The sequence below is a fragment of the Rhagoletis zephyria genome, unplaced genomic scaffold (genome assembly GCF_001687245.7).
Source record: "Rhagoletis zephyria isolate East Lansing unplaced genomic scaffold, Rhagoletis_zephyria_1.1 Rzeph_scaffold_00465, whole genome shotgun sequence".
Classification (NCBI taxonomy): Eukaryota; Metazoa; Arthropoda; class Insecta; order Diptera; family Tephritidae; genus Rhagoletis; species Rhagoletis zephyria.
This window is the reverse complement of record NW_016157549.1, coordinates 161,382-189,071: the sequence shown is the minus strand read 5'-3', so window position 1 is coordinate 189,071 and position 27,690 is coordinate 161,382. Positions and strand designations below refer to the sequence as shown.

Sequence of the window (27,690 nt, the reverse complement as noted above, 5' to 3'; positions counted from 1 at the left end):
ACTGCTATACTCGTATTATATGTAAATAATGGGGCACATTCATAGTTAAAATAAAGTCGACACTACAGTTAGGTACAGCTTTTTCATATCACTTTCAGTGGACTAGGCATCTGTAAAAAAAAGATGCAACTAACTTTCGTCTTATTTGGGGCTGACAAATTTTAACTTAGCCCTTTAACCGATAAGGCCGTCTATAGACGGTCTTTACATGTTTTTAAAAATATCGGTAAATAACTGTAATAGTCCTGATTTTAATTCAACGGCATGCAAATAGAATTTCACCTTTCTTGCTTACTTGCGTCCGTTATAAAGTAGTGTCCGTTAATTTGGCGTGGTGGTCGTATTTCGAAGAGAAAATTAAAGAAAAAATTTGTGTTACTTATCTCGCAGAAAAAGTTTATTAATAATTGCCACACGTACGGAAAAAATTATTAATGCGTGCGAAATATTTTATATTACTACAAAAATATTTTATTTGGAGCAATAAGTGCTATTATCTGTGCTGTGGACATCGTATTTTGAAGACCGTCTTGAAGCGGTGGCTGACTTCCAAAACGTCAATTGCTTTGCATACGTACAAAGTATAAGGTTCCATAACGTCGAACTACAAAATATTGACAATGTATACTGTTCCAAAACGCAGCCGAAAAGTTATCGAACCGCATCGCTGGAGCAATCAGCGCATCAGAAACAAAGTTGATGCTTCGTTTGTTATTGGTTAGCATTGGTGTTTTAGAAATGGAAAATTCAGAAAAATTGTTCATTGCTATATTGAATATTTAAAATATGCAATGTATATGGTTGCAATGTGACGCAACTCTGCATATACAAACAGTTTGAATACCGCAGTATAACAGTTTCCAAACATTGTATTGATACGTTTTGGAAGTCAGCCGGTCTTGTCGGTTTACGTGAAAATTGTTGTGCGTCAACCCTAGAATACTAACGTTCGCCTGTGAGCCGGAACGAATTCGGTTTCCGCGCGATATTTTAGGAGCGCTTTTATGATCAAAGCAGAGACTGAAAATAAAAGTTATTTCAAAATTTTTGATATCAAAAAGGCATAGTGAAAAAATTATGTTATAGCTTTTTCAAAGGTAATATTAGACTCGTCTCTCATTGTAGATTCTGATTCCTCCATGACTTTTAAAAATATGACTTTTATCATTTTGAGCAAATAATACCGATTATTTCTGCTTTTTATTTTTTTAAGGTAAAAATAAAATTTAAAATTTGCCTTTTATTTTTTTGAGCAACCCCTATACCCAAATACCAGGGTTATTATTATTATTATTATTGTTGGGGATAGAGCACTGCGACCTTAAGATCTATTGTACACCCTTCATGGATTATAGTGTGTCTATTAATCCAGTATCCGAGAGAAACTTTAGTATAGAACCTAAGTCTACGGATTTCACTTCGCCTTTGGTTATCAGATGTTCACCCAGGTGCCTTTTGCGTTTATGCATCAGTGCAGGACATTCTTCTAAGATGTGCTGTGCAGTCTCGTTTTCCATCCTGCAAAATCTGCATCGCTCATGCGAGTAAATTCCCAGTTTAGTCAGGTGATAGTTCAGCCTGCAGTGTCCTGTCAGGATTCCTGTAACAATTCTTAAGTTATTCTTTGATAAGCTCATACATTCCTTGAAGCGTTTTAGGTTATATGTTCCTAAAAGTGCTTTGGACTGCTCTAGACCTGGTAGATTATCCCAGTAGTGATTCCTCTGAGCTTCTTCCTCTAGCCGAACTAGTTTAGCGAGTGCCCCTTTTCCCAGGCCGCAGAAAGGTTCTGGACCGGTGAAAGGGGTTGATGCACCTTTCTTCGCTGGTTTATCGGCAATCTCGTTTCCTTTAATACCAATATGTCCCGGAATCCAGAGAACCCAAACCCGATTGGTCAGACCAAGAGTATTCAGCTTGTCGAGGCACTCCATCACCAGTTTAGATGTTACCTGGTGAGATCTGAGGACCTTGATAGCCGCTTGGCTGTCAGTCAAGATCGCGATGTTCTGATTCTGGTAGTTTCGCTTGATATTAAAGTCCGCGCATCTTTCTATGGCGTATGTTTCAGCCTGGAAAATAGACATATGTTTCCCCATGGGTTCCGAGTATCTTATCCTCGGTCCAACTACCCCTACCCCGGTACCCTCGTCGGTCAATGAGCCATCAGTGTACCAGGTAATCATGTTTTGGTTTATCCGATATGTCTCGGATATGCCTGCCCAGCTCTTCTTATTACTCAGTTCAGTCTTAAACCTCTTTGTAAAGCTGAACCTCGGATGCATGGTATCCCTCGGTATTGCAATTTCAGGGAACTTATTCGTAAGAATATCTAACTTCCCACGACCAAGACACCCTGCTGCCCCGATATTGGTACCAGTCATCCGTAGTAAAGCTCTTTTCGCCTGAGTCTGTATGTAAATATGAAGAGGGGTAAGATCTAAAAGAACCTCCAAGGATGCGGTTGGACAGGTTCTCATGGCTCCCGTTATGCATACGCATTCCAGCCTTTGTATCTTGGAGAGCACTTTGATTGCTCCAAGTTTTGAAGTTCTATCGGCCCAAACGATGGCTCCATAGGTTACCATGGGTCGTACTATTGTCGTGTAGATCCATCTCAGTATCTTTGGTGTGCAGCCCAAACTCTTACCTGCCATGGACCTACACGTCATAAATGATCTTACAGCTTTCTTCGCAGTTTCTTCTACGTGTGCTTTCCAGAGTAGTTTTTGGTCTAGTATTACTCCTAGGAATTTAACCTCTTTTTGGTACATGATGTTGGTTCCATCTAGCCTTATCGCTTTTAGACTATCAAGTTTGTATTTCCTTGAGAATGGTATTATAGTGGTTTTTGCTGGATTTACATTCAGCCCCACTTTGGCATACCATTTTTTTGTTACGTTCAGCCCTAGCTGGATTCTATCACACAGGGTGTTTTCGAATTTCCCCCTGCATAATATTACAATGTCGTCGGCGTACCCCTGGCAGGTTAGTCCAGTATCTGTTAGCTCTTGGAGCAGTTCGTCGACGACTATATTCCATAGTAGTGGAGATAACACTCCACCCTGTGGACAGGCCCTTGTTGTTCCGGCAACAACTGTAGTATTCGTACAGGTTTGTATTTCTGGTGCGGAGCATGCAATTAATCCAGGCTACGAGGGTATTGTTTACACCCCTGCAAATCAAAGCACTGTTTATTGCAGCATGCGAGGTGTTGTCAAACGCCCCCTCGATGTCCAGAAAAGCGCATATAGCAGTCTCGTTATTTTCTAAGCTATCTTGAAGTGCGCATGTCAGCGCGTATAGGGCGGTTTCAGTAGAGCGGCCCGCCATATATGCATGCTGGCGCGAATTCAGTGGATAGTTCAATAAGACCGTAGTCCTTACATAGTTATCTACTACCTTTTCTAAAGCTTTTAGTACAAATGAGGTCAGGCAGATCGGCCTGAAGGATTTTGGATGAAGTGGGTCCATCTTTCCAACCTTCGGGATGAAAACAACCTTCGCTCTTCTCCACGCATCTGGTATATAACCCAATGCTATGCTGCTTCTAATTATTTTTAATAGCGGTCCAATCACGCATTCTAAGCCCTGCTGTAGCATGCCAGGGAAAATTCCATCCGCTCCCGGTGACTTCAGTGGTTTGAAGGTATTTACCGCCCACCTGAGCCGGGGCCCGGAGCATACNCTGGTATATAACCCAATGCTATGCTGCTTCTAATTATTTTTAATAGCGGTTCAATCACGCATTCTAAGCCCTGCTGTAGGATGCCAGGGAAAATTCCATCCGCTCCCGGTGACTTCAGTGGTTTGAAGGTATTTACCGCCCACCTGAGCCGGGGCCCGGAGCATACTTCCTTAGCCACTAACCAGTTTCCTCTGCTTATTTTACTGCACTGCTCAGTCCGATCTGTTTCGGAATAAGATGTAGATCCTGGGAAGTGAGTATCTATGAGAAGTTTGATCTTCTTCTCCTCGCTGCAAGTGAAACTCCCATCACTCTTAAATACAGTTCGTTTTTGCCATTACCTTATAGAGTCTTGTTGCCTCCGTAGTATCTTCTATGCTTTCACAGAAGTTCCTAAAGCTTAAACGCTTAGATTCCCTTATTTCTTTGTTGTACAGAGTTAAGGTGTTTCTGTATTCTGACCACTCCTCGGTTCGTTTTGCTCGATTGAACAGTTTCCGGACTTTGGTTCTGAGTTTACTTAAGTAGTTGTCCCACAAGGGTACATCCCTGGAGGAACGTACCTTACTTATAGGACAACTGTCTTCATATGCGTCAATTGGTCATTCATTGAAGCGCTTTGTAGCGAATTCAAGTTATTTTTCGTTCCTGATCTTCTGACCTAGCCCAGGTTGTGCTACATTCAACCTCAGGTTGTCTTTGAACTTCTCCCAGTCTGTCTTCCTGGGGTTTCTTAAAACTCTATGTATAGGAGGGGTTGCTTCAATGTCAAACCTTATTATTCTATGATCTGACATGGAGGGTTCATTGGATACTCTCCACTCTTTCACTAGCGCTTTCGTTTGAGTAAATACCAGGGTTAGTTCAAATCTATATACATATGTATACAAGCATTCCATGAAGGGAGTTTTTTTAACGGCATCAGATCTGCACCGATTATTCGATTTTCAGTGCCAAATTAAAGGGCCTAGCCTCCAGATGTTTATATACGGAGACCATATTAACCAACGTAAAATAAAGGACACTTTTTTCAAAATCATTTGGGAATACGTACATACAACTTGTATGATAAAAGTTCCTTACTCATTCTTAATTTGAGTCAAATATTTATGTGTATATTCGAATGCGATAGTCTTGAAGCTCCTACATGGATTTCAATAACCCCTATACCCAAATACCAGGGTTAGTTCAAATCTATATACATGTGTATACAAGCAATACATGAACGGAGTTTTTGTTAACGGCATCAGATCTGCACCGATTATTCGACTTTCAAAACTAAGGTGCCAAATTAAAGGGCCTAGCCCCCAGATGTATATACCACAACGCATGACTTTTTTGAATAGGGTTGCCGGATCGCAAATCTAGCTGGACGAAACTATTTAAACAAATACTCGTTGATGGATCTTTACACCACTTCTTACCTAGGGTATTTTTGAGTCACTGATTACGAATCTGAAGTCACTTACCAAAAATTCAAAATGGCGGATCCAATATGGCGGACGAAAATTTAAAAAAAAGATTGGTAGATTTCTATGTAATTGGGTACCGGGGGGTTTTCTCGGTTGCTGATTACGAATCTAAGGTCATTTACTTTATTTACTTCGGAACGAGCATTTTCATCAGATATTTCTTTCAATTTACTAATCACATAATCACGGACACCCTGTTGTCTTTTAGAAGTTTCAGCAACACTTCTCCAAATGTCAAACAACTCACTTCTTAAGATTTTACTTACCATGACTAAAATTTAAGATCACAGCAAGAAACACAAATAAATTTCAGAAAAAATTTTATAACAGCGCTTAAAGATTTGCCTGCCTGTTGTATAATTTTGTAATTTCAGAAAGCGGAAAATTCGCGAGGTACTACTTTTTTCAACTCTTATATAACCAAAGTTTTTATAACTGCAAGTATTTTTCTGTTTTAACACTGTTTTTTGTTTGTTTTCATATGTTAATGCTTTAATAAATGCAATTTCTATTTGAATGTACTGTCCGGAATGTATTCCAAGTACCATTAAGTATTTTAAAAACAAACAAATTTTGACTTTCGTCCAGCTAGATCTGCTATCCAAACCACTGTGGGCTGTCACCTGCTTCTAAGATTATAAGACTTACATCGTTCGCGCAATTAAAAAAAAATTACTAGTTTTAGCAAAAAAAAAACCGACTTCAACTCCCATATAAAAAAAAATATATATATATATATCTCATGATCCGCTGATCGGATCTTAACCAGATTAGTATGGGACCACCTCTGAGACACTACCTTTCCGATGCAAAAAGAATTATCGAAATCGGTTGACGTGGTCCAAAGTTATGCGGGAACATACATAAAAAAAAAAAAAAAAAAAAATATTCCGACGAACTGATAACCTCCTCCTTTTTTGGAAGTCGGTTAAAAAAGGGTGCAATTTAAACGGGCTTGATCTAAAGATTTGCAAGAAAGAAGGTCTTATTTTTTTGAAAAGTGTTGCCGCCTATCACAATTTTTTTTTTGGGAAGAGCATCAGATTTACACCGCTCTGTCGCGTTTCCAAATGAGATGTCAGATGAAAAATATTGACTTACAGACCTGTTTTGGTTTTTAAAGGGTTGCCGCCTAACTAAAAATGCATTGTTTATTTTTTCCAAAAACATGTATGTATGTTAATATAAATAAGTATTTTTAATGATCAATTATCGTTTACTTTCAGTAAATTCTTAACTAAGTGGCAATCCTCGAACAAATATATCTTTGTAAAACATCACTTCTTTTCCTTTTCGTTTGATATATAATTGATATATTAATATATTACTTGCCGTTCATAGTTATAAACTTTTTAAATAAATATCGCAGAAGCTCACCTAACTTTCTCTCGTTTGATAGCAATATTGAATGTCCTTAATACATTACTTACCATTCATAGTTATAAACTTGTTTAATAGGTGGTAACTCTATTTAAAACACCAACATATTAATTTAGTCTCAAACCCCTTTCGCTTGATGCCCATATTGTAACATTTTACTGACTATCATATTCAGATAATGCATTTTTAATTAGGCGGCAACCCTTTAAAAACCCAAAACAGGTCTGTAAGTCAGTATTTTTCATCTGACGTCTCATTTGGAAAAGCGACAGAACGGTGTAAATCTGATGCCCTTCCCAAAAATAAAAATTTACTAGTTTGCACATCTACAGGCCAAGCGCTTCAATTTGACACTTCGTTTTCGAAAATCGAACGAACGGTGCAAATCTTTTATGCGGTACAAAAAATGCCTTCGCGTATTATTTTGAACTAAATTTTTTAAAAGGTGGCAACTCCTTTCGAAAATGTAAAACCTTATTGCACATCTACAGACCAAGCGCTTTAATGTGACATCTCATTTTTGAAAATCGGACGATCGGTACAGATCTTTTATGCAGCACAAAAAATCCCTTCGCGTATTATATATATAGACTAGCAGACCCGGCGAACTTCGTCTATTCGTCGTTTTATAGTCTACTTTTTAAACCAGTCAATAGTTTTAAGCAATTTTTAATATATTGTGGCTTAAATTTTAGTCCAAAAAGTTCGTGGTTTAAAAATCAAACCAAAATGTTCTAATTCTAGTTTCTAGGTTTCATATATAGAAAATTTGGTTTAAAATCTAAACCGAAATAGAAAATGTTTGCACACAGCGAAATGTGGTGTTGATTTAAACTCAACTTATGAAAGCACATTTATAGCGTGGTTGTAGCTGAGTGTGCAAAGATGCTTGATACAATTGGTTGCTACTAAAGCTGTCCGGGTTCAATCCCCATCAGACGGAGCGTGAAATTTAATTTTTATTATTTATTCTTAATTATGAAAATGTTTGGGTTTAAAGTTTCAACCGAACTGTTTAAATTCTAAACCCAACATATGTGCCCTCTTTTTTAAATTTAGAAGGTTTGTATATGAAACTGAATTTAGTTTGGTCATATATGTATTTAGTACAAAAAGTTTAAAAATAAAACCGAAATTTTTAACCGTGTATTGAAACATTTCGGTCTAACATTTTCACCAAGAGTTCACGTTCATGATTTTAGTGACGCATTTGTCTTCTAATATTACGGTTTAGTGGTTGTGAGAAGGCATATTTGCTGTCTTAAATAACTTAGCAAAACTGTACATGCATACAAAGATAAATACGTAATAGTTTCAGTGCGTTTGAAAGGCGCCACGTCCCCTTTCAAATAACCCCAATTTTCTCTAAGAGCATGGGATTGATTTCATATATATCTATACCATTTTCGAGTAATTTACCATGGGAAGTGCCACGTCCCTTTTTCCAATAGCCCCAACTTTTCTTCATGACCAGACGCGTTTTATATACCTTGTACATACCAAGTTCCAGTACTCTTTCATGAACACATTCAGAGATATGCAGTATGAAAAATTCGATGTGTATGGAAAGTGCCACGCCTCCTTTTCCGATAACCACAATTTATCTCCATGAGTTTGCGATTGCTTTCATATATCTCCATACCAAGTTCGAGACCTCTTCCATGAACATTTTCCGGGATATGCAGTATGAAAAATTGTTTTTATGGGAGGTGCCACGCCCCCTGCACCTAGCGGTATGAAATATGCTTTACATCCAATTCTCATACCTACCATATATAACACAAACAATTTCAAAAAGATCGGTCGAGCCGTTCGAGTTCGATTTATTATATATAGTATATTAGATAAGCACGAAAATATTTTTTCTCGGGTTCACAACTATTATATCTTTTAAGTTGGAACAACAATACACACCCACAAAATTTCATTGAAATCGGTTAAGCGGTTTCGAAGATTACCGTAAACGAACACAGTGACACGGGATATTTATATGTATATTAAGATACCCTACACTGAGGGGAAAAAATATTAAAATCAAATAGACACGTAATTGATCTTAATATAAACGTCAACGAAAGTACTGTATATTGGTAAATATTCAATTCAATTACGCGCATATTAAAATGACCGCGTTCGTTCTGAAAAAGCATCCGTGAAGTGAATAATCAAGACCAAAACTAAAAAAAAAATATTTAACTTGCATGTTATGTTGCCTGCAGTGGAACTCGAACCCTGACCATCTCTGGATATCAACAAACTGTGGCATGCATCTTTGCGTACTCAGCTACACACAGGCATATGAATTTGCTTTCAAATGTTGAATATCCATCAACACCACAGCACGCGATTTGTACGGCTAAACATGTACTATGTATACGGTGACCATACGTTCTGTTTTTTGCAGGACCGTACTGTTTTTCGAAGGTCGGTCCTGCGTAGTTTTTCAAACCTGAAAAATCTGAAAATGTACTGATTTTTTCCAAGTGTCCTGCATTTAATTCGTTATTTTAAAGTTATCGGACAATGGATGGATTTTTTAAAAAAGTGTTTTTTGGTACTTTTCTTCAATATCTCATGAAAAAATCTCCAAATTAACGTAACCGACTTACAGCTCGAAGGGTATTGATGTGCCTCTTACCAAAATATATAACTTGTGGCGACTTCAATGAAAATTATTAGTGCTACAGGCGAAAAAAGTGAGATTTTCAATCAAATACGCAGTTTCATGTGATACATTTTTTTTTTTCATTATTTAAAAAATTCGATATCGAAGATATATCATTACAGTAAACTTTGAGCCAAAGATAATGAAAATCAGATTAGAAATGTAGATGCTATGGAGCGCAACCTGCACAAATTATATATTTTTGTAAAGGGCACTTTGTAACTCGTCGTTTACGTCGATTCATGACGTCGATTTTTGACAAATAATTGCGAAAAGTACCAAAAAAAAACAAAAAAGAACGGTATTGTTTTGAACGACTAAAAATTTGCCTATAAAATAATATTTTAAAGATTTTCACTTTTCGTGTAAGCTATTGTAATTATAATATGTTTTACTATACTTTTATAAATATTCATGCAAAAAAATATTAATATGAATGAAGAAAACGTGATTAATTTTTAAAGTTTAAAATGTACTAAGAATTTAGAATCATAAATACTATTTTGATATTTTTATACTACGTAAATATATGTAGGCATATTTTTGAAAAATTGTCCTTCATTTTGAATCCATATTTATGGTCACCGTAACTATGTATGAATGTGTGTGTTGTCACCGCTCTCAGAGTGGCGCTCTGCATGCTTGGGGTGCGTATGTACACTCATATATATACTCAGGTGTGAACGGTCAAATACGTGTGTAATAAATGTTGTATGAAAATATTATTTTTAAATTCGAACATTTTTAAACGATAATCAAATATAAGGTATTAATTTTTACTATGCATTATTTACCTCAGTGTACTTTAAGCACCTACCATAGAAACGTTTGCGTACCAAATTTCAATTTAATTTGACTTATGGATTTGAAATTATGGCTGTTAAAATTTTCCACGCCTATGGGATGTGCCACGCCTCCTTTTACAAACCCATTTATATATAAGCACCTACCATTGATATATCTGCATACTAAATTTCAAGTTCGTGGGGCTTATAGTTCCGAAGTTATAGCTGATAAAAAATTCCATTCCTGTTGGATGTGCAATGCACTCTTTTCCAAACTCATTTATATATACCCTACCATTAAAATGGGTGCGTACGGAATTTCAAGTTCAAGCGACTTATAGTTCCGGAGTTATCGCTGATAAAACATTCCAGGTCCATGTGACGTGCCGCTCCCCCTTTTACAAACTCACTTATATATAGCCTACTATAAGCACCTACTATAGATACGTCTGCGTACCAAGTTTCAATTTCAAGTGACATATGATTCCGAATTTTCCACGCCTATGGGATGTTCTACTCAGTTATATATGCCTTACTTAAAGCGCCTACCGTAGATATGCCTGAACACCTAATTTTAAGTTCTTGGGACCTATGGTTCCCAAGTTATAGTTGATAAAAGGGTCCACGCTAATGGGATGTGCCACGCCCCTTTTTACAAACTCATGTATATAGCCTACTGTAAGCACCTACCGCAGATATGTCTGCATACCTAATTTCAATTTCATGTGACTGATGGTTGTGAAATTATAGCTGAAAAAAATTTCCACGCCTATGGGATGTGCCACGCCCCCTTTTACAAACCCCTTTATATATACTTTACTGTAAGCACCTACCATAGTTATGTCTGCATACCAAATTTCAAGTTCATGTGGCTTATAGTTCCGGAGTTATAGCTGATAAAATATTCCTGTGGGATGTGCCACGCCCACTTTTACAACCTCATTCATATATACTAGGGATGCCAAATTGAGTCATAAATTTTATGAATATGAGTAAAAATTCAATATCTGAAAGCATTTAAACATACCATGAAATAAAACTATTTAAAATTTACGATAAACTGATTGTAAAACTCATATATCGCTAGCTTAGAGTGAAAAGTTGCTAACTTCACTTTTAATAAAAAATCTTATTTTGATATAGGAGGCTAGATAAATTTATATTGCATCGTTTCGAAAAGGGTAAAGGTCCTCGTTTTATGTTTTCTAGTTTATATTCAATGAAAAGAAAATTTGCTAAGGCCAAAAAAGCTCCAAAAATTCGATAAGACCAAAAATGTCCCTCTGATTCGTATGGAGTTTTGCTTTGCTTTAAACAGGCAAAATGTTGTATAGAAAGTTTTGCGAAATACTTGAACAAAATGGCTATATGAAGTTTTTTCCTCTCCTGTACAATTTTTAAATTGGGACTTAGCAACTTTGCACTCTACGCTAGCAATATTTATTTATTCAATCAGACAAATTTTAAAGTAAAACATTTTTTTAATTGTATTTAAAAAACTATGTGATTGAGGAACGTATACATCACAAATAATAATTTAAATAAAGTACTTTTGAAAGTAACGATTAATATAAAAACAAAAATATACAAAAACAATTTCTCTAAATATGTTTATTCTACTCTATAAAGCTAAGTGTACACGGTAGAGAAAAAACGCGAGATTTAGACAAAAATCACGCTAGAGACGTGTAAACACTCAATAGAGCTCTACGAGAGACTCCCCTACAAAGTCTATGTGAGAGTTATTTAGCGAGAATTTTTCGTCGTGTACACAGTTCAACGAAGCTAGATCGAAAACTCTACGCTCTATTTAGCGAGCTAAATAGACTTTTTGCTCTACGGAGACGTATAGTAAAGTCTTGACAATTAACTTCATTACAGATTGTTAAATTTTGAAATGGCTACGACATTAAATCGTATGTTCGATACAAGCACACCATTTTAAGTACATTTAAAACGTAGCCAAATAATGTACCGGGAATCATCCTCTTATTTTCATTGGCATTTCAATGGCTTTTCCAATAGCCTCCGTCCTTTGCAAAGGAGAATAATTATTGGTTAAAACATTTGAGCAGGTGGTCTGGCACTCTGGCAACAGTCGTTTCTTGAGTTACCTGCTGTTATGTCAGAGTGCCAGGCCACTTGCTCGAATACCTACATATATATAGTAGTTTGGCTGGAACTGCTCGGAGAAACTCTTCAAGGGAATTTTAAATATTAAAGGTTGTTTGATGCGAGTCCAAAAGTACTCATAGGACCGAAGGGGAGAGGTTGCCATGTTAAATTTTTAGGTACATTTGTCTACTTTGAGGTAAAATTTTTTCGCCAATTAATTACAATTTGAAAGTTCAATTCTTGTTCATATTGCGAAAATGTATTTTATGACATCAGCAAATAGGTGAATGATGGCAAATCGACGAAGGGTTAGCGCTCCGCTGATGGTGCAAACTATATTTTCTACATCGTGGCTTTGAAATAAATACATATGTATACATATACATACAACTAGCGTTGACAACAATTCGAGATAGAAAACTTACTCTAGGCAAGAGGTAAATATTGTTTACCGTGTACACAGCTTGTAGAGTACGTGCTAGAGAAAAGTTGAGATTTCTGTATTTTGTCTCTAGCAAGAGTGAATATCTCCTAGAGTTGCTCTACTGTGTAAACTTAATTGAGAGAGGAGATTTTTATTTCAGTAAAACTCTAGAGATATTTCTCTACCGTGTACGCTTGGCTTAAAGAAATGGCGAATTGAGATTTTTTTGCGTTTTTTTTCGCAATTTACTAGAAATTTTGAGGGTGAACGGGTCAAACGGATCTCAGAATCGGATTCAGCGGGTCGAAATACATGTTGGTAGGTGGGTCTGGTTAAAAACACACCCCTTTTTTCCGGTGTTGTTATTATTGCACTTAAAATGTTTTCATAAGAGCAGCAAAGCATTCAAAGCGGAGTCTTCTAAGCTTGACCTGCATTTTTACATACAAGACCTACTGATGAAAAACATATTTCGGCATCAACACTTTTAGGCTGAGCTGCCAAAAGGTAGACATGATCCATTTGAAGATAATGACCCCTATCTCCTCCATAACAAAATATTTGAACTTATTTTACCAGCACGTTTTTCGATTTGAGGAAGTTTTGAGTAGATTGATCTAAAAAATTATCTAATTTTTCCTTACAACTCTGTTTCATTTACATTAGCGACGCTATGAGTAAATTCATTGAAATCTTCTTCAAAAAAGGCTCAGACTGCAACTTAAAAGTAAAGTTTCAAGCTTTTGTTAATTGCAGTTAAAACGGCATTTTACAAATATCATACTTCAAAATTCATAAATAAATTCATACTATCAATTCGATATTTCAAAGTTTTCTGGATCCCGGGACTAATGCAAGCAAATCCCGGGATTTCCGGGACGTCATAAACACCGGGATTGGCATCCCTAATATAAGCACTTACCATATGTATGACTGAACAACAAATTTCAAGTTCATATGACTTATAGTTTCGTATTTATAGCTTATAAAATATTCCACGCCTATTGGATGTGCCACGCCCACTTCTACAAACTCATTTATTTATACCATACTATAAGCACCTACCATATATATGACTGTATACCAAATTTCAAGTTCATGTGACTTATGGTTCCGAAGTTATGATTGATAACAAATTTCACACCTATGGGATGTGCCAAGCCCACTTTTACAAAGTCATTTATATATACTCTACCGTAAGCACCTACCATATATATGACCGCATACCAAATTTAGAGTTCATGTGACTTATAGTTTCGAAGTTATGGCTGATTAAAAATTTCACGCCTATGGGAGGTGCCTCGCCCCCTTGTCGAATCCCACTTTTTTACACTATTATAGGCCCAGGTGTCATGTCAACATTTTTTTGTTCAATTCTGTCCGTCCGTTTAGGCTACATACATACATACTATACATACATACTTACCATAAATATATAGTAGATATATCCCTCTCTTAGCGTAAAATAATTTTTGGGGATGTCTCGGCCACAGGGCCACCTATCGTGTAAGTTTCAAGTCCAAATATTTCTTTTAAATTGGCTAAATTGTTTTCTAAATATGAGCCAAATCAGCAAGTAAATGCAATTTTTATGAATATCCCTACCCAAGCGCCATCTAGCGATTAAATTTTTGGTCGAAATATTTCCCTTCAAGGTGCTGAAATATTCTCCAAATATGAACGAAATCGGTAGAGCCGTTTAGTAGTTTAGTGACATTCAATATACGGAAAACTCTATGAAATTTTAAAATCGTGACGTCTCAGCTTTCTTCATTTTTCGGCAACAACAACAAAAAATTTCAAATTTTTTAAAATCAAAGAACCTTCCACACAGAAGGTCCAAAAATGTGCTTTTTACGGAATTGAAATCGGTTCAACCGTTTGGTCAGGCATCGCCGTCATTTCATTTTTATATATATAGATGAGGCGGCAACACTTTTCAAAAAAATAGGACGTTCTTTCTTATATTTAAAAATAAGTGCACGTTTTTGGCGTGACCTGATAACTTGGAAACGGCTTCACCGAATTCAACCAAATTTATGGGGCATATTCGAGCTATTATGCCGATGGTTTATGTGAAGTTTGCCCGAATTCGGAAAAGTAGGCGTGGCGCCACCCATACTAACTAAAATATAAAAATAAGTGCACTTTTTTGGTGTTGCCTTATAACTTGAGATCGGCTTCACCAAAATTAACAAAATTTATACGGAATATTCGGGCTATAATTCAAATAGTTTATGTGAAGTTTTTCTAAATTCGGAAAAGGGGGCGTGGCACCTCTAATCTTATATATAAAAATAAGTGTTTTAGCTTATAACTTGAGAACGGCTTCACCGAATTCAACCAAATTTATATAGCTTATTCAGGCCATGATGCAGATGGTTTATGTGAAGCTTGCCCAAATTTGGATAAGGGGCGTGGCACCCCTATCTTATATATAAAAATAAGTGCACGTTTTTGGTGTGAACTCATAAATTGAGAACGGCTTCACCGAATTCAACCAAATTTTGTATGGCATATTTGTGCTCTCATGCGATGGTTTGTGTGAAGTTTGCCCGTATTCGGAAAAGGGGGTGTGGCACCCCCATACTAACTAAAATTTTCATATTGTATATCTCTTGAAACATTTGTGGTAGAGTACCGGAAATTGGTATATAGATATATAAAATAATTCCATACTCATGTAGAAAAATGGGCGGTATTGGAAAAGAGGGCATGGCACCTCCCACCTTATATCTATGTATACCAAAATGTTGTGTTCGTTCGTAGCAGGCCTAAAAACTGGAGAACGGCTGAATTGATATTTTTTTTTTGGATTGTTCGATATAATACCAGGATCATTTATAATGCAAAAGTTTGGAGGGTTGCCAACTGTTTGAACATTTTAAATTCAATTAAATTGATAAAATAAATGAAATATTACATTATGGGTAGCAAATTAATGAGGTTTAATCACGATTACTGTTGGAGACATTTTTGGGAGGGTTGCCACCTATTTACAAATTTGAATTAAGTTAAATTGATAAAATAAATGAAATATGATAATGTGGATATCAAATTAAAGAAGCTTAAGAAAGATAACTGTTGGAAATATTTTTTAGGAGGGCTACCACCTACTTCAAAATTTAAACTCAGTCAAACTGATGAAATAAATGAAATATTGCATGGTTTGATGAAATATATAAAATATTGCAATGTTAAATTGATCAAATAAAGTATATATTAGAATATGTGTATCACACTAAGAGGGTTGAGAAAGATATCTGTTGGAAATATTTTTGGGAGGGTTAGCGCCTATTGGACAATTTTAACTCAATTAATTTGATGAAATAAATGAAATATTGCAGTGCGAATATCTAAATATAATTCACCAAATAAATGATATATTGCAACATAGATATTATATTAAAGGGGTCTAAGAGAGAAAACTTCTGGAAACATTTTTGAGAATTGCCAACTATTTAAAAGATTTAGCTCAGTTAAATTGATAAGATAAATATTGCAATGTGGGTATTAAACTTTATATTTTTAAGAAGGCTTACAGCCGAAAATATGTTTGTGCAGGGTTGCCACCTGTTTGAAAATGTTACTAAATTTAATTGATAAAATAAACCACATTACAATAAAGGTATAATTTTAAAGAGGTTTGAGAAAGATGACTATTGGAAATAATTTTGAGGGTCGCCAGCTTTTTGAAAATTATAATTTAGTTGAAGTAATTATATAAATGAAATTTAGCCATGAGGGTATCAAACTAAAAAGTTTTAGGAAGACTTACAGCAGAAAATATGTTTGAGGAGGGTTCCCACCTGTTAGAAAATTTAACTCAGTAAATTGATAAAATAAATGAAATGTGACAATATGGGAACTAAACGAAAGGTATTTTAGAAATCTTGATTTGGAAATATTTTCAATAGGATTATCACCTATCTAAAAGTAAAGACTTAAAATATCGAAATTAAATGAAAACTTACATAATTGGTTCCAAACGAATAGTGTTTGGAAAAGCTTCACTAGAAAAATTTTTCTAAATGTTTCCACTTATCCAAAAGCCGAACAGTTCAAGTGAAAAAAGAGTTTACAACATCTCTTCAAACGAAGTGATCATGTTATCAACGAAGAGTTTGTATACAAATTACGCAATGAAAAAAAAAAAAATAATAAAAAACTGCTCATACAAATGAAAAAATAATAAAAAAACTACTCATAGAAATGAAAAAATAATAAGAACCGTAACGTAAAAATATACCATTCCCTAACATTATGAAACAGTTGACTTTTAATCAAAAACAATTTAATTTGGGGTCGCCATAGTGAAGTGACAACGTTCTTGACTTAAGCCAGAGGTTCCCAAACTTTTTTTTCTGGTAGACCCCTTTAAAAAATTTACTGGTTTCCGTGGACCCCCTGCTGATACATTTCTAAATATTCCCAAACCTCGTAAAACAATTCAATGTGAAAATTAGATCTAACAATGTATATTTGCATCGCGGGTGAATTCAAAAACTAAACTCAGAGTGGCCAAAATAAAAGTAAAATGTTTTCTTGTGTTCTGTTTATTAAATAATGTGATTACACACTTGTAGGTTTTTTAAAATAGAGCTCGTAAATACATCAAAATACTCTCTCGCTCGGAAGAGTTATATTTTTAAGAGCACTGCGAGCGCTAGCGTTATTTACATTAGCTTCACCATAAACTCATAAAATGTTCGGCTCACTCATGACTTTGCACGTGGAGTACATGTAAAATAGTTTATTTGTGTTATTGGCATCATTTTTATTTTTATTGCTCCGAGTTTTAAAGTGAGGCGAAAAATATTTATCACATTTTTAAACCACAAAACTTAAAACATCAAAACGGCTAAGCTTTCTACGCCGAACTTTTCAGAAACTGACAATAGAGAAAAGAACCAGTTTACAAAAATTTATGACGAAATAACCACGCAAGCAAGAAGCACAAAAAGTGTTTCACCTTCTTCAAGGAAAGATGGGCAAATGGACTTGTTTGCCGAAGGTCGGAGTGCTAAAACTGTTTGCGGACCGAGGAATGCCTGGTCTGAGCCAACTCTGGCCAAATGATCAGATGTCTGATAACCAGGTACTCCATAGTGACCTGGCACCCAGAGTAAAACCACCTCGTTATGTTCGCCATCATATTTTAGTCGAGACTTGTGGTTGACGAACTAGTTTGGAAGTACTTAAATAGAGGGCTGATCAATGCCTTAAGTGCAGCTTGGTTGTCACTGCACTCACGTAAACTCTTTCGCCTCCACCTATGTTCCACCACGTAGTCCATAGCTTTGAGTACTGCAATTACCTCAGCCTGGAAGACCGAAGCATATTCCCCGACAGAAAGGTGAAGCTTATCTCCATTAACCTCGAAAAAGACCCAATACCTTGACCCAGAGTCAGTTATGGAGCCATCGGTGAAGATTTGACAATGTGTGAGTCCGGTCTCAGCGATGGAATCAAACCAGCATTCAGTCTCAGTTAACTCAACATTATAGAATCTCTTCAACAAAGGTAATGGTGGCGTACTATCCTGTGTAAATACTAGATTTTTAAAAAGTTTTTATTTTTAAAAGATTTTGAGAATTGTAGGAATTCTAACAAATTTTTTCTAAGTAAAGGTGTCGAATATAGAAAATTTGTCAAACGAAAATAAAAGTTTTCGAATGTTGAAACATTTTCATATTTCGTCGTTTTTGAAAATTTAAAAAATTTTCGTAATTCTCGAAGATTCAAAAAAATTTTTGGACGTTGATGTTTTCAAAATTTTCAAAAAATTTTAAATTCTCAAACTTTGTTGTATTGATACTAAATTTTGAAAAAGTTCTGAAAAGTGGAACAATTTTGGAATTTTTCAAAAATGTTAATATGTTTTAGAATTCTAAGAATTTTCTGTTTTTTACACACAAGTACCATGAACATAACAATTTTTCGACAATTTGTGATGTTTCACATTTTTACATTTATGATGGATTTTAGGATAAATAAAATTCACAAAATTTTGGATAATATAAACATTTCTAAAATCTCAATAAATTTGTACATTTCAAAAAATTCTCATTTCACCAAAATTTCTAGAATCTCCCAGATTTCGATAGTTTTTTAAATTTTGGAAATTATCCTATAAATAAGAATTCAAAATTTTGGAATTTTCGTTGTTTTCTGAACCTGTCATAATATTTAAACNTGTGAACACCTGTTACGATTATTTATTATATCTCAGCACTTAACCTCACATAACACCGAATAAACATAGGTTGCAGAGTTGTATCGTCATGTGTTATTTTTCTTCACAAAACAATAACAACATTTTTACAACTGTCATGAAATATCATGACTTCACGACAAACACGACAAATACGACACCTTGTGAATTGCCCAATTATATATTCTTGTAATGATATGTCACGATATTCAGTTGAATATTATGAAAATACATGTTACACAGTCTTGGGGGGGGGGGGAGGGGATTTCCCCAATTTCCCCTACCTAGGTCCGCCACTAATGTTGCAACTATGTAAGCGTATAACCCCCCCGTTGGAAGCGGGAGCACACTGCAGTTGTGATCACGCTTAGATACATATAATATATGAGATNGGGGATTTCCCCAATTTCCCCTACCTAGGTCCGCCACTAATGTTGCAACTATGTAAGCGTATAACACCTTCCCCGTTTGGAAGCGGGAGCACACTGCAGTTGTGATCACGCTTAGATACATATAATATATGAGATTATTCTAAATGATAAAAATTTCAAAATTTTAATATTACCTTTATTTAATTTTTTTTTTGGTTTTTTGTTTTTTGAATTTATTATAATTATATGTCTTTGAAATCTCTATTTACACAAAATAGTTAAAATTCTGATTATATAATAAAAAATGTTTTAGAGAAAAGGACAAGCTGTATTTTCAAAAAGTGATATTCATTCATTTGGCGAACAATTATGCGCTAAATAGTTTTAATCTACTTTTATGTACTCTAAGGCTTTTCTTATTTTTGTCTTCTATTGTATAGTTATTCCTAACGTCTATTTCTATGACACTCTATGGTCCTATATATTTATTTTCTAACTTATGTCCTGTTTCTTTTGTAATAATTACCTTATCTCCTATATTTATTTGATAATCTATTGAATTCATATCTACTAATTTCTTTGCGTTTTCTTTTTGTTGCTGTAACAAAAGTCTTCCCTTTCCCACGCTATCTGTAATCTAAATTTTATTTCTTTCGCGTAGTTATCTATATTATATATCGGTTCTTTTTTATCAGCGGCGGTAGTTGTGTGTTACTGAAAATTTCGCAACCATTCGTTCCAATCGTCTTTTTCACTGAAATATATGAGCCAAAGTACTCATTTAAAGTGCGGTGGCTACGCTCTACTGTACCTAGTGCTTGACAATGATAAGCGGTGGATGTAATTTTTTGTATTTTGAATAGCTCGCAAATCTCATTTAAAATTTCATTCCTGTATTCTGTGCCCATGTCCGTTATGAGTGTCTTCATAGGGCCATAGACTAAGATCAAGGAATCTACAATTGCTTTTGCTATTGTCTTTGCGTCCTTTTTCGGAACTGGAACTGTTATCAAGTATTTGGTTAGTTCGCAAATAATTGTAACAGCGTATTCGTTACCGCTCTGCGATTTAGGCAGAGCTCCAACCGTGTCAACAAACATTACTCCAAACGCAGCATTTGGTGTTGGTGTTATTACTGCGGGTGGTTTGATGTGTCTTGTTATTTTTGCTTTTTGGCAATTCTCACATGACTTTATATATATTTTTATGTCTTTAGTCAGGTATCGCCAATAGTAATAACGTTTTATTTTTGCATTAGTTCTCGGGACACCACTGGGTCCACCAGTGATTAGATTGTCGTGGAACTTTTTTAATTATAAAGATAAAGATATGTGCACTTCTCTGGGCTGAGTTTTAAGTTGTGTTGTCTACACAAAACAAATACATCGGTTAGATTTTGAATCATGTGCTTTTCAGAGTATCCTAAAACGACTAAATCGTCCATATAGATAAAGGCTTGTGCTGGTGATAAGCCAGCAAATGCATAGGTCATCATTCTTTGGAAAGAATTTGGTGTTATTTTGGTGCCACTATTTGTGGAAAATTAAGTAATTGTGTGGTTCACAAGGCGTCGTACTTGTCGTATTGTTGTATGTTGTAAAGTTTTTAACGGCTAAATAAATGATTAGAGGACTTGAAATCACCACCAACTATTTTTTAATTGTGTGCAATTTCATAATAAAACTTTTATGTTAGCCTGCGAATTCCCTAAATATACTTTTAGCCGTTTAAAGTTTATGACATACAACAGTACGACAGTATACAACACCTTGTGAACTCCCTAAATATCTCTGGAATTTTCATCTAATTCTATTTGATGGAAACCTGACATGAGATCTAAGCATGAAAAATATGTTGCTCCTCCAAGTTGGTCATNATACAACAGTACGACAGTATACAACACCTTGTGAACTCCCTAAATATCTCTGGAATTTTCATCTAATTCTATTTGATGGAAACCTGACATGAGATCTAAGCATGAAAAATATGTTGCTCCTCCAAGTTGGTCATGAATATCATCAATTCTTGGTAAAGGGAATTTATCTGCAACTAGTTTTTTGTTAATTTGGCGGTAGTCAATGACTAACCTCCATCGTTCTTCACTTGAATTTGGCAGTGACTCTTTTGGAACTAAAAGTAAAGGACTATTGTACGCTGATGTAGCGGGTTCGACTATATTATCTTCTACCAATTTTTTCACTCGTTTTTCTACCTCTAATTTGTGGGCGTGCGGGATTCTATAATTTTTTATGTACACGGGAGTAGGATCTGTAAGTTGTATTTGCTGCTTATAAAAACTATTTGCTGTTATTGACTCTGAATCGATGCCAAATATCTCGCTATATTCTGAACATAATTGAGTTAATATCTTTTTATGATCTTTGCGAAAATTCATTGAGCGTTTTTCTAATACCACTTTTTTCTACTACTTGAGTTACTTTGGTATATTTCGTGGATATCCTAGTCGGACAGTTTTTCATAGAAAATGTTTTGGTTGTTTATTGTGATATTTTCATTTGTTATGTTTAGTATTCGGACTAACAGACGTTGTGAATTTGTAATTGTGTTGCTGATTATTACTCCTGGAGTAATTTCTTGGTTTGGTATAAATATTTCAGGTTCATTTGTTTTTATTTATTTATTAAATTTAGGCATAATAATACAATGATTACACTTAAATACTAAAGGAGTACTAGCTGCTAGGGCCTTCGACTCGTTTGCCAAACTGTTGAGAGTTATAAACTTATATGTAAACATAACTATTTGATTAAATGATTACATCGTTATACAATATCGGAAGCTTCTCAGGATACATTCATATCTGGTGGAGTAAATTAAAAGAATTAAAAAAATCTATAAATTTTGAAATATTTTCAACGCTAAATATATATAAGAGGGAGCTTGGTGCAGTAGAGCCGAACAATTTTCCTCTAAAAAAATCTAATTGACTACAGTTATCTACTACATGATCTATGGATAATGTGCTGCTGCAAAGAGGGCAACCTGGGGGTCCTAAACCCCGCAGCAAGTGCTCGTGTGTAAGCCGTGCGTGATCCAAACGCAGACGAGTGAGTATTGTGGTTTCCTTCCGCGTGAGTAAGGCTGGAAATACCGATCTTTCGGCTTGTGGATTAAGCAGGGCGTATCTATGAGTATGGTTACGCCACTTTATATCTCTTTGAGCATTTAGTAGTTTGCTTATGGCCTTGAGAATATCGTTGTTGTTTGCAGTGTGATGTGTTATACAAGGCGTTGAGTGTGTGTCCAATGCGTCACTGTCAGCGAATTCATTACCTTTTATACCTCTGTGTCCGGGAACCCACATGAGCCTGATTTTGTTACAGTTTTTTATGCATATACTTCTTATTTCCGAAATAGTATTGTCGTAGTTGTTTACATTCCGAACTGCGTTTAACCAAAGAACGTAGATAACAAGAAGGGACAACTCGTTATAATTGTAGCGAAAGTGCGCAACAGGGGCATGCCTTCCCTTTTTATCCAATCAAAACACGTACTAGGGCAAAAGAGAAGGCACGCCCCTGTTGCTAACTTTCGCTACAATTATAACGAGTTGTCCCTTCTTGTTATCTACGTTCTTTGGTTTAACGTAGACTTACTGTCGGAGCAGATTATGAAGTACCCTTTGCTATTCGGATAAAAGATGAAAATTTTTATTAAATTTTTTTTTGAAATTTGTTTAATCTTTGTGAATTGTGCACAAAGTTTAAAACTTTGACTTATGTATGTGGTTAATAAAATATAATCTACTATATTTTTATGAAAAATAAACGAAACAAATGGGTAACGTAAAACATTGTGAATATTGTAATAAATAAAAGTGTGCTATTTACGTAAGCGCCACTGTATATATGAATTTATTAACATATTAATAAAAACTTTATTAATAATATATTGAACTTTTACCAACTGTGTTTTAATAAATGTTATTTTTAAAGAATCTTTTTACAAAATATCTGGCAAATCAAGATTTAATCAAAATACAGGTATTTCTTTTTAGAGATGCATTTTAAATTTTTGCCACCATTCTAGTTCCACTAATATTTAGTTAAATTAAAAACGAATACAATTTCTTGTTTCCTCCGTTTGATAATAACTATGAACAATATTTTAGGACACGAAAGAACATTTGGTGACTGGAAAATGGAGTACGTTCATTAAAAAGCTCGACTTGTTCGAAAATCACTATCCAACTATTATTTGTTATATCGAATACGCTGAGGTCACGCTATAGCGATGGCTGCCATCCCAATCACCGTATAGATAGAGCAAAGATATCCGCAACCAAAGGTCTACGGTTTTCTAAAAGGAAAAATAAATCAGTAAGTTATGAATCTATACGAATATTTACGTATGTATGTATATACATATTTTGATATTTTTTTAAGCATTAATCTTACTGTATTGCGTGTTGCTTTGGGTATGTTGTGTGTGTTTATATAGGAGTCCATGATATCCTTATTCACACGTTCAATTATAAATTGTCCCGATTTCCGATGTCACCATTTACAACCTCCTGTACAGCTCGCTTCTAAACGTGTGTTCCAGTGTTTGCTAGGAGCAACGATTTAAAAGCATCATCGTAGTTCTGCCGGCAAAAGCGCTTCAGGCACTCTTTAAATATTACAAATTCGCACAGCTATGAGATTGAAAAAATTAATTATATAAAAATATATTTGTTTGAATCCAAAGCGATACGAAAATCATACCGCACTATGAAACCCTAGGCACATCTAAACACATACCGCATACACCGTTGTACCGAAAAGTCCTAACATTTAATGGGCCTGGGATCGTGAACGTAGTGGCATCATGTCGAGAGCAGTTTGGTAACTAGTCCTTACTTAGTTTGTGGTAGGCATTTTTGTGGAGAAACCACTGGCGCTTCAGGCACAACTGCCGCATTCACCATTATTAGGCAACAACAAATCCGCATACCTACTTATGTTATCCGCGTTCCTATTGCTTTGCGTACTCGGTCGGTTGAATCGTTAACGTTGCCAACTGGTCGTCTATCTGTAAAACTATTTTAAAAGTCTATGATTTCGGGACTTAATAAATATGTAGGTTTTATTTTACCTGAACGAATTTAAATTCAGTTTACATGTTAGCATACTTTACAAAATGCTACAATTTTATAGATGGCGTGAGTATTGGACTCCATGGTTGTCCTCACTTATGTATGCTTCGGTTTATTAGGAGAGTCTGGAAACCGAATACTGCACTGTTATCGATGTAGGTATTCACACTTGCGGAGTTTTTTTTATTGTTGTTAGACAAATACAATCGAGGATTAGTTAATACCGATGGGCAAATGTGCTTCGACCCCATGATACAATTATGAAAAGTTTACTCACTAGTGGAATTAGAGATTTGACACTCCCTTACGAAAGGTTGCACTCTTACACGCACCACACACAGTGCCTTGCTAAGGGAGCCTATTTTGTCAACAGGGAGCGAGAAAATTATTTTCTGAGCAAACCTTTTATTATTGAAACATGCAGATTTAGCGTTCCCAATTACAGATTGCGGATAATGGTTCCAACATATATATCATTATAATCTGAAATAAAGCCAACAATTTTTTTTAATCCTAACTGAATGACGTGACATGTAAACTGACCTTCCAAAATAATCTCTTATTAAGCTCGACCTCATAAAAGCACCGCCCTGTGTTTCGGGTATAGGATCATACGCCTCCATTAAATTTTCATTGGGATCTCCAACGTTACAGTGTTCTTCTTCAGGCGGGTCTGCATCTTTGTTCTGCCGAGCTATATTATGCAAAATTCCACAGGCGATAATAACCGCCATGGTCGTGTCCTGAGAAAGTCTTATTCCAATTGATAGCACTGGAAATCGACGCTTCCATACGCCAAAACATCTTTCTATACAGTTTCTAGTACGTATTTGCGACTCATTGTACAACCGCTCTGCAGCAGTGGTTGGATGTGAGAGTGGTGTCATCATATATTTACTGACACCATATCCACTGTCCCCCAATAAAAAACAGTCTTTAAACTCATTCTGCTCCAAACGATGCTTCAGCCGACTATTATTGAATATGTTGCTGTCATGCGCAGAACCAGGCCACCTACATACGAGGTCAGCTATTTCTAAATTTGTGTGGCAGACAGGTTGTACGTTAAAAGAAAAGAAACCTTTTCGATTTCTGAATACTTCAGCATTTTCCCCACCAGGCGACTGAATTCTGACATGTGTGCAGTCGATACATCCGACAACTTTCGGAAATTTTGCTATTCCATAAAATGCACGATTTGCATTTTCAATTTCATTTCTGCTTTTAGGCATTTTAATGAATTCCTTGGAAAGTCTCGCAATAGCATATGACACGTTTTTAACTATACGGCTTGCAGTGGCCGTACTGACTCCACAGAAATCGCCAACGGTTACTAAGAAGCTCCCAGATGCGTAGAAGCGCAATGCCAGAAATACCATTTCCGCAGGTCTTAGGGCGTGGTTTCTGCAAAATGTATTAAATTAATAATAAGAATGAAGCTTTATCATATATATTTTTACAGACCTTTCAGTACGATTTCGAATTTTTTCTTTTATTTTACCAAAAATGAAGAAAACACTTTTTTTAGACAGGCGAAATCTGCGAACGAAGGTATAGTCGTCGAATATTTCAAAAAAATTTATTTTCCACCCATACGTTCGAGGTTTTATAAAACGCCGCCTAGGGAGCCCAGATAGGTTAGATATATACTCGAGTCGTTCCATTATTTTGAAAAATTACACAAAACAATATTTTTAGAAATGCACACAAAACCACATATGTTTAATATCACTCCAGTCAGCTGTCACTTTTGGTTCTGATTAGCAGTTAAACGGCAGGTCATCCTCCGATAAACTTAAACGGACGTTTACCGACAGATGTGCCCTAACCGGACATTCAGAAAACACTTTTTCAAACAGTTTCGATTAACTTCTGATTAAACGCCTAAACAGACTTTGAGTAACCGGCCCANACAGGCTCAATTTCAAGTCCGCTTCTTCTTGGCGAAGTTAGCCTTAATGTTCCCTCCCGGGTATCAAGACACTTTTGCCCCCTATTTCTGAAAGCTTGTAAAACTAATTTTGAATTGCACGACCCACTCCGTTGCTTATGCCAGGATTTTTACTCTCATTCCAGCACGTTTGATATATCAGATCCGCTTTTCAGCATTAAGAAATCAATACTGTCCTCTCACAATAAATGAGTCATTAAAATAAAGACATAAAATCGGCTGATGAATTTAGTTCTGTAACTGAACAATTTTAGATCTCGACACTTAACAAACTCCTGCCTATCGTGACTCGGCGCAAACATTGAAAATAAATACTTGTTCCGTACGTCATGCGGACTGCGCCCCTCGTGCGGATGGGCGGGTATGGGGGGTAAAAACAGTTGGGATTACTATTATTATAGTAGTTTTTATTATACTACATACATACATATGTATGGGGACTAAACCAGGAATATTCATTTGAAAATGCTAATGTACTACTCATTTATGAAATGAAAGACAAAGTAATGATTTTTATAAATATTATATTCTCATTTATACATATGTAACATAGTTACTTAGCCGCCCCTTACACATTGAAAAAAAGTAAAAAAAGCTCTCAAAAAAGCACAATCGCTACAGCGAAAAAAGTGTTCGAAAAAACGCATAAATTCAAATCCGCATAAAAAAGAACCGCATAAAATAGACCTAAGTGTATAAGTTGAAATTTTATAAGAAATTATTGAACATTAAAAAAATTATACCTACATAGATATGTATGCGAATATGTGCCTACCGAGTAGATAAAACTGGTCAAAATATCACGCATCTATTCTTCTGTGCATGAGAATATATACATAAATAAATTAACATTAATAAATTAATGAATTAACATCCTATATCTCAAAAGCATTTAGTGAAGGCAAAACTGTTATGTTATATACACTTAGGCTCTTTTTATGCGGATTTTTTTTTATGCGGATTTGAATTTATGCGGTTTTTCAAACCATTATTTCGCAGTAGCGATATTGCTTTTTTGAGAGTTTTTGTTACTTTTTTCAGTGTGTAAAAACAATGCTTCTGATAAGTAATTTGTCTTTGTATTCTTACATAATAATAATAATAATCCGGGAACGGATTTTATGGAAATTGCCTTTTTTTCTGCTAAAGAGATAGAGTATATTCGATTAAGAATGTCCACGATTTAGCTTTCCCTGATTCCATATATACACATTTGATGTTGCCTTTTTTAAGATTTTTGCCGTTTTTTGCCTTTTCTACCTTTAAAAAAGTGATTATAGCATTTACAATTTTTTTTTTTTAGATTAAAAAATATACTCATGCCCATGCGGCTTATAGAAGCGCAGGGACCTCTTGCCAAATTGGTGTTGAAAAAATTCAAAGCCGTTTTCTCAGCAAACGTAGGCTTGGAGACAATAAGGGGTGTGGATAAAATTGTAACGGGCGAGGAAAATGCCCTTATTCTTGATAATATGAACGTTTCAAACGTTCCATATTTAAATTGGGCCCCACTTGTATCAACCTACG

At 35.4% G+C, this 27,690-nt stretch overlaps 1 protein-coding gene and 1 long non-coding RNA gene across 2 annotated transcripts; one reads left to right on the top strand and one right to left on the bottom strand.

The window, feature by feature from the left end:
* The first annotated feature begins 4,958 nt into the window (after positions 1-4,958).
* Positions 4,959-16,235, top strand: LOC108359804 (uncharacterized). Its single transcript, XR_001846997.1, has 3 exons — positions 4,959-5,035; positions 12,261-12,268; positions 16,218-16,235. It is a non-coding gene; the product is annotated as an uncharacterized LOC108359804 (long non-coding RNA).
* Positions 16,236-24,555: 8,320 nt separating this feature from the next.
* On the bottom strand, positions 24,556-25,432 carry LOC108359803 (uncharacterized). Its single transcript, XM_017611832.1, has 2 exons — positions 24,756-25,432; positions 24,556-24,695 (listed from the first exon to the last, which is right to left on the bottom strand). The coding sequence occupies exons 1-2, from the start codon at positions 25,100-25,102 to the stop codon at positions 24,689-24,691; spliced, it is 354 nt and encodes a 117-aa protein (XP_017467321.1). The 5' UTR covers positions 25,103-25,432; the 3' UTR covers positions 24,556-24,688.
* Positions 25,433-27,690: the final 2,258 nt, after the last annotated feature.